Consider the following 8,070-nt stretch of genomic DNA (forward strand, 5'->3'; position numbering starts at 1 on the left):
CTATCAAGGATCCCATAGTGGTGGAAAAAATTAAACATAAAAATCAAGGTTCAGGAGAGTTTAACATTCTCCTAGCATATAAAAGCCAATGTCTCTTTCCTTTTTTAATTTTATATATATTTATTTTATATACATATGTAATTCATATATATATATATATATTTATTTATTTAGGTGTACTTGATAGTTTTCACAAATATATAGTAATACTCTCATCAAAAGATGAAAACAGTTCCATCACCCAAGGAGGACACTCTTGGAGCCCATTTGAATGAAACCCCAATATGTAAGTTAACACTAAAAATTAAGAGATTGAATTTCTTTGCTCTTTATAAAAACATACACCTATTACTTTTGTATCCCAGTCTTTCACAACATGTTCTAGAAGTCTAACCATATGGAAATGAAATCTGTGAACAGCAAAAAGTCTATGAGGTTTGTAGATCATGGACTCAAAAGACTTCCAGCCACTCCTGAGGTAAAGACATTGAAAATTTATCATATCTTCTTTACACTAAATTAGAATATTACTGGAAATAATACCCTTTTCCTATAGCTCACCTCAATTATTCATTAGTGATTGCTTCTAAATATCTTTAGCATTTTTTGGTGTTTTCACTGGGAAATCACAGTAGACTTGCATAGATGTCATCCTACTCATAGAATAAACTCACAATGGACTAGAACAGTGCATACGAACATAGGTGTTTCCTTAAATGAAAGGAACTCCATGGTACCATGGTGGACATCTTGTGTCAGTGTGCACAGCAGTAAAATAAACATGTAAATACTATAACATTTTAAATACATGAAGGTAAATAAAAATCCCATCAATGATATTACCAACCAAAACACACCACAAATATCTGTGGCCCAAATCAATACTAGATTTCAAGTTCCAGATAATAATGTCCAAAACCTGACTACATAGTGTATATACAAATTGTTAACCAAATGCAAAAATGAAGGAAATGTCTGTATCTTTCTCTTTATAAGGAATCTTTACTGTTAATCATAGAAATGCAGAATTTTATACATTCCTAATAATACCAAGTTCCTAACATTACCAACAGGGGGAGTATCTCCAACTCTAGATATTTTTTGCTATCACAGGTCTCTCTCCTTTATTTTTTTTAAGATTTTTATTGCGTAATTGGGGGATGGGACAGCACTGGGAAATTGGAGGAAGGGGAACAGACAAGTTGCTGTCCTTTAGTTCTTCAGTCTAGTTGCGGAGGATATTGCTTCACTGGCCCAAGTTGGCACCATCATTGTGCTCTTCCCGGGAGAGGCAGATCAGTCGCTGGCTTCTGGACGGCTGCTCACGGCAGCTGCTGGCCGCTCATGCTGTCTGCTTGGCCACACATGGTAGCCCATGGCAACCCACTGCAGCAGGGGACTGCAGCCTACGCTGTCGCTGGTGACTCACGGCAGCCCAGCTCCAGGTTGAGCTGTTGTTCAGCATCTTAGCTGTAGAGGGCAGTGTCACTGGCCCTCATATGTGGGATCCGAACCGGGGCCCTCTGGCATCCCAAGCCAGCTCTTAACCACTGTGCCACTGGGCCGGCTCACAGGTCTCTCTTCTTAAATCAGAATCTATTCACCAAGTCTCAGTCAGAAAAACAAAGCAAAAGGCCAAATGTAATTACACTCTTTCATTAACTTGACATAAAAATTAACTCTGACTGTTTATTAGCATGGAAAATGGAAAAAGGCTCTTATAACTGTCACCCTAAAAGGAACTTTTTCAGTAATTAAGGTAGGGTATGTAGAATGGACTACAGGTATCAAGAAGTGTCACAAGGCCAGTAGGAAAATCCCCCCCCAAATACAAAGCTGTCATTTTACAGTGGCCCCTGAACACAAAACAAATAAAACCACATTAAAAATTAAATCTAATTAAATATTAGAAATACACTTAAATTCACCCATGGATATAACAGACTTCAAAATGTAAAGAGATAATATGATTAACTGACTCAATGAAAAATCACTACCTATTAGTGTTATGTACTCTTGTTGAAAGACAATGCATACAATTAATCAATAATCATTTCTGAAAATAATTAAAATTGACTATTGAAAAAAAATCCACATATACCAAGACCCAAGCAATTCAACCTCATGTTGTTCAAGGGTCAACTGTATTTAGTACCAAGGGTTAGAAATCCACTTATATGCAGGCTGGCTTGAGTCATAATCAGACTTTCAATTGCAAGGGTGGTTGGGGACTTTAAAGCCAAAGCTGTTCAAGGGTCAACTACAGCAGAAATCCACATTCCAATAATGCACTTGATGAAAGATGGTAAACATGCTTTATTGACAATTTTAATAATTCTTTATTTTGAGTTTTCTGCAACACTAAATGTGAATAATTTACATCAAGCCTTCTCATGTTATTTAGATTTTATTTCTTTTTGTGGGAGATTTTACATGTAAGGATGGGGGGGGGCAATTGAAATATTTCCCATATTACTTACATTCAAGAGGTTTTATCCAGTGGGTCCTTCCATGCTTATGGAAGGTAGAGGAATGGCTGAAGGCTTTCCCACATTCTTTACATTTATATGATTTCTCTCTAGTGTGCACTATTACGTGTACTTGAAGGATTTTTTTACGACTGAAGGCTTTTCCACATTCCTTACATTCATAGGGTTTTTCCCCAGTATGAGTTCTTTTGTGAATTTGTAGTGAACATTTTTGTCTGTAGGCTTTACCACATTGTTTACATTCATATGGTTTCTCTCCAGTGTGAGTCCTTTCATGTCTTTGATACAAACTGAGGCAGGTGAATGCTTTCCCACATTCCTTACATTGATAGGGTGTGTTTCCAGTATGCATTTTCATGTGTCTTCGAAGGGTGGTGCGCCAAGTGAAGGCTTTACCACAGTGTTTACATTCATGGGGTTTCTCTCCTGTGTGCATTCTTTCATGTATTTGTAATGAACTGTAATGTCTGAAGGCTTTTTTACATTCCTCACATGCATAGGGTTTCTCTTCAGTGTGATTTTTTTCATGTGTTCGAAGATCACTGGGATACTTGAATGTTTTACTACAATTTTTACATTCATAGGGTTTCTCTTTATTGTGACTTCTTTCATGTTTTCGAAGGTAAGGGAGACAACTGAATGCTTTATTACATTTTTTACATTCATAGGGTTTCTCAGCAGTATGATTTCTTTCATGTATTTGAAAGCTTTTATAACATCGAAAGACTTTCCCACATTCCTTACATTCATAGGGCTTCTCGCCAATGAATTTTCTTTCATGTATTCTAAAAGTGTGATGACTTTTGAAAGCTCTTCCACATTCCTTACATTCATAGGGTTTCTCTTCACTGTGATTTCTTTTATGTATTCGATAACTTTTAAAACATCTGAAAGCTTTCCCACATTCCTTACAATCATAGAGCTTCTCTCCAATAAATTTTCTTTCATGTTTTCGAAAACTTTGATGATATCTGAAGGCTCTTCCACATTCCTTACATTCATAGGGTTTCTCTGCAGTGTGAGTTCTTTCATGACTTCGCAGATAAGGGAGACAACTGAATGCTTTACTACATTTTTTACATATATAGGGTTTCTCTCCAGTATGATTTCTTTCATGTATTTGAAGACTTTGGTAGCACCTTAAAGCTTTTCCACAGTGTTTACATTGATAAGGCTTCTCTCCTGTGTGGGTTCTTTCACATATTTGAAGTGAAGCTGAAGAAGTAAAGGTTTTCCCACACACCTTACATTTGTAAGGAACATCTACAGAATGCGTACTCATGTGTCTTTGAAGGGTTTTGAGCGACATGAAGGCTTTCCCACATTCCTTACACTTACAAGGTTCCTCTCCATTGTCATTTTTTTCATGTTTTTCAAAAAATTGAAGATAACTGAACACTCTGCCTAATACCTTATAATTATGTGGTTTCTCTCCATGTTTCTGATACTCAGAGGACTTGCGTCCAGTGTGACATGTGTGCTTATTATGAGATGAATGATGCGTGAAGACTTTTCCACACATGGTGTATTCCCACGGTTCTACTCTAGGAAGAGTTTTCCTCTTCAAATTGTGATTTGGAATACTGCTGTAGTTTTTCTCACATTGACTACCTTCTTTACTTTCACAGAGTCTCTCCATCTTATGACTTCTGAAAAACATGAAGAAGCACATTAATGATTACTATAAAACATAACAATGTAGTTCAAATAGTCTAATAAAAATAAAATCACTGATAAAGTGAAGTGTAGGTTTGGTGTCTTGTCTGAATTGTCTGACATTGAATAACTGAATACTCTGCAAGACAATACTCAGCCTTCCTATTTTCAAAACAGTGAAGTTCATTATAGGCTTTAATAATGTCTCCATGTGAACTATTTTATAAACACTGAACATCTATGTCTTATACAAGAAAGTAATTTGGTGAAAATTTTTTCACAAGTAATAAATTTGAAGCAGGTGTTGTTTTGGATGCTTCTTTTTAATATTTTGTAGCATACCAGGTTTCTCATGTGAGACAATGCTTTCTATTGTGAATATGACCCACCTTCGTTTTTTCTCCTTGTTTCTGTATTCGTCTTCAATGTCATGATCTTCCCATTCTTTACCTAAAATGCAGACCCAGAACAGTGATCTGAAAGTTTTAGAAATTATACAAAAATCATTAGATTCTAGTTCTGTGATGCACTGTGACCACGCTCAGTTTATTTATCAATGTCCCCCACTTCCACATTTCACATCTTAGAAAAATGCTGATGAGCAAGAAACATTTGGCCTCTAAGTAACAAGGTGAAGATGAAGTTGTCACGCATACCTAATGAGGCCAGGTTCCTGAAGGTTTCCCGCATCACATCTCTATAGAGTTTCTTCTGTGAAGGATCCAGTAAAGCCCACTCCTCCAGGGTGAAGGTCACAGCCACATCCTCAAAGGCCATTGAGTCCTAGAACATCCCAATATATGTGATTCATGACTGACAGCACTGGACCCCTAGATTACCATTTACATGCAGGTTAGATATGATTATTCCATTTCCAAACATTTATTCTAGGATTTCATCATTAGAAATTTACTCTCTATCCACACTTACTTCCTTATAAAGGTAACACCAGTACAAACACATAGAAGGTTCACATTTTTACTCTGATCACATTCCACCTTATTTCTCTAACAGCAGTGTTCAGACCATGTTGGAAAAGAACAGATGTGCTACACAATTGAAACAAAAATTATCATTTTAAAACCAACGATTCTCTTTCAGAATAATTCTTTCATCTCCTTCCTTATTACCCATCATATATAGCACTCCACTAAACAGGGGGTCACATCTGCATGAGGTTTTAATGACTAAAGATACAGCGAAAAATTAGAAGTTTTTTCGTCCATTCCCATCACCAAAAACGAAGAGTAAAGGAGGCCTGTGGAAATTCTTCTTTTAACAAAGCTTAGCTGGCCATATCATCCTAAAAGTCTTCTAGACCATTATAAGTGCAGACATACCTCATTTTATTGTGTTTCACTTTATTGCACTTGGAAGATATTATGTTTTCATCAATATCAAGACAAGAGTCTCCACCAGCAATACGATTATGACTCACTGAATGCGCAGATGATACATGTACACTGATCCTTTAGACATAATGGTATTGCACACTTAACAGGGTGTGGTACAGTGTAAACAGAACTTCTTTATACACTGCAAAACAAAAAATTGTTGTGACTTGCTTCACTGAGACATTAACTTTATTTGATGGTATGAATCCTGACTTGCAATATCTCCTAAGTTATGTGCATAATCAGATGCAGCTGGCTGAATGAAAATATTCTTACGGGGAAGCACTGCTCAGATCTCATGTAATGTTTATCATTGACTGAATTCATCCTTTCTTTTTCTGTCCAATTATGGTCTAGAACAGCAGTTCTCAACCTGTAGGTGCGACCCCTTTGGGGGTCGAACGACCCTTTCACAGGGGTCGCCTAAGACCATCAGAAAACAAAAAGATATTTACAATTCATAACAGTAGCAAAATTACAGTTATAGAGTAGCAACGAAAATAATTTTATGGTTGGGGGTCACCACAACATGAGGAACTGTATTAAGGGGTCACGGCATTAGGAAGGTTGAGAACTGCTGGTCTAGAAAGTCATTTGGAGCTTACAGCTCAGGGACAAGGATAAAGGCATGACACCTTAGGCTACAATATCGCTAAACTCATATCTCAGGGCTACTTCCAGCCAACTTCTGGTGCATGTAGGAATGCACATTGAGATGATAATATTCTAGAAGTGATCATTCTAGCAAAACCATTGACCAAGTAACCTGAGCCCTGCCAACGGTGAGGAACAGCTTATAAGCAGCAGATTACAAGGGAGTTCAGTGACATCCACAATGGTTTGATGGTGAGTTTGTGCATGGTTATAAACTACCTAAGATGTCCGCAGTGCATTCCTCCAAGAGAACATAACATCTCCACTCCCCAATCAGGAGGAAGTTTTCCTGACCAGACATCCTAGAGGCTGCCCTCCCTTCTTCTGTCATGTCCAAGCTCCCCCATGGAGTACAGGAACACAAGACCTCAGCCCCGGAGCATGGGAATCCCTCAGCTAATGACCCCATACTCGGCCACTAGGGTATGAAAGGGGTGACAGCTGCCATAATTGAGGTCTCTGAGGAGAGTAAGACAGACCTCTAAAGCAGGCATGAAATATGTTAAGAAAAGCAAGGAAAAGTTTGGGGACTTTTTAATTTTTTTTTGAGGTCAGCGGTGGGCTAGAGTGAGAGTTCACATACGAGGCTAACATGCACTCAAGCTTGTTATGCCAGAAGAGAACAATAAAGACCACTAAGGCTTCTATGTACCTTGTACACATGTGGGGCACAAGGGGAATACGGAGTGATGAGGCTTAAAAGCTGTCAGCAGTCAATCATCAGAAAGTAGAGTCAGAGAGTTTGGGTTTCTGGTCTGGCATTTAAGTAACTTACAAGATGTCATTCCTGACCTCACTAGAAAAAGCCAAACAACTTGAAATGACCTTCCCTTCTTAGATCTATCAGAGCATTTAGTCACAAAATAACCCAGTATTTCCTAAACTAGGAAAGAGAAAATAAATACATTGTTCAGAAAAATATCCCCAAATATTGTTCTTCCCCCCCAAATATTTAGCTCTTATCATGACCTGTACTTAAAAAACAAAAATCTATTTCAGCTAAGTCTAATGCAAAAATGAAAAAGAACACAATATCCATGAACCCTAGGACAACCTTCTTTAAATAGAAAATGTACATACACATTACAGGACTACCTGAAGGAAAAGAAAAACAAAAGAGCAGAAAAAAATGAGTGAAGTAACAATCACTTTTTCCCTAAATTAATGCTAGACAGCACACTGTCAATCCATGAAACTCAAATGACACTAAACATGACGAACAACGAAAGTGAACACCCAAGTATCTCACATATGAGCTAGACAAAAATCAAAGATAAGAGAATACCCTGCAGAAGCCAGAAGGGAAAACACTTTAGTAAGCAAAGGTCTTAATTAAACTTCTTTTTTGACACTGTGCAAGCAAAAACGGAGTGAACTGAAATATTTAAAGTTTTGACAGAAGAATCAGATGTTTGCCCTGCCATGCACGTTTAGGAACTTCTCCCTTGTGAGGCAGACACATCCATCCCCCAAGAGGAAATGAGATTGTTACCACAGGAAAGAACTGAGAAGGAGCAAGGTTCCAGAAACTGCAGAATAGTATGAGTTTCCCATCAAACTCAGGAAGCTGATGGTGTGACTGAACTAGTTCTGGGGGTCTTCACAGAAAAGGCAGCCAGGGTCCTGTTCAGCTGGAGATTCCATCTGAATGGTGATCTAATACATCGAAGCAATCAGAGCGACAGCCAGAATGAAGAAACAAAGAAACATGTCCCAAGTAAAAGATCAGAAGAAAACTCAAGAAATGCAACTAAATGAAATAGAGGTATCGAACCTTTCAGAGACAGAGTTTAGATCACTGATGATAAGACTGTTTCAGGAACTTAAGGAGGACATAAAGAAGATACAGAAATCATAAAAAACAACCAGGTAGAACT

General features: G+C 37.7%; 1 protein-coding gene across 5 annotated transcripts in view; it reads right to left on the reverse strand.

The window, feature by feature from the left end:
* Positions 1-1,499: 1,499 nt before the first annotated feature.
* The window catches only part of LOC109391673 (zinc finger protein 14-like), a 77,357-nt gene continuing 70,786 nt past the window's right edge, over positions 1,500-8,070 (reverse strand). For 2 of the 5 annotated variants that reach the window (XM_019659436.1, XM_019659435.1), the window contains exons 2-5: positions 5,486-5,681; positions 4,802-4,928; positions 4,535-4,595; positions 1,500-4,138 (exon numbers count right to left, since the gene is read on the reverse strand). In XM_019659436.1, coding sequence (XP_019514981.1) covers positions 2,473-4,138; positions 4,535-4,595; positions 4,802-4,922 — 1,848 coding nt within the window. In that variant the 5' untranslated portion in view covers positions 4,923-4,928; positions 5,486-5,681 and the 3' untranslated portion in view covers positions 1,500-2,472. Of the gene's footprint in view, positions 4,139-4,534; positions 4,622-4,801; positions 4,929-5,485; positions 5,682-8,070 lie in introns of those variants that run through there. The other 3 variants (XM_019659437.1, XM_019659434.1, XM_019659438.1) reach the window with 2 other exon arrangements.

Source organism: Hipposideros armiger, unplaced genomic scaffold (genome assembly GCF_001890085.2).
Source record: "Hipposideros armiger isolate ML-2016 unplaced genomic scaffold, ASM189008v1 scaffold_298, whole genome shotgun sequence".
Taxonomy (NCBI): Eukaryota; Metazoa; Chordata; class Mammalia; order Chiroptera; family Hipposideridae; genus Hipposideros; species Hipposideros armiger.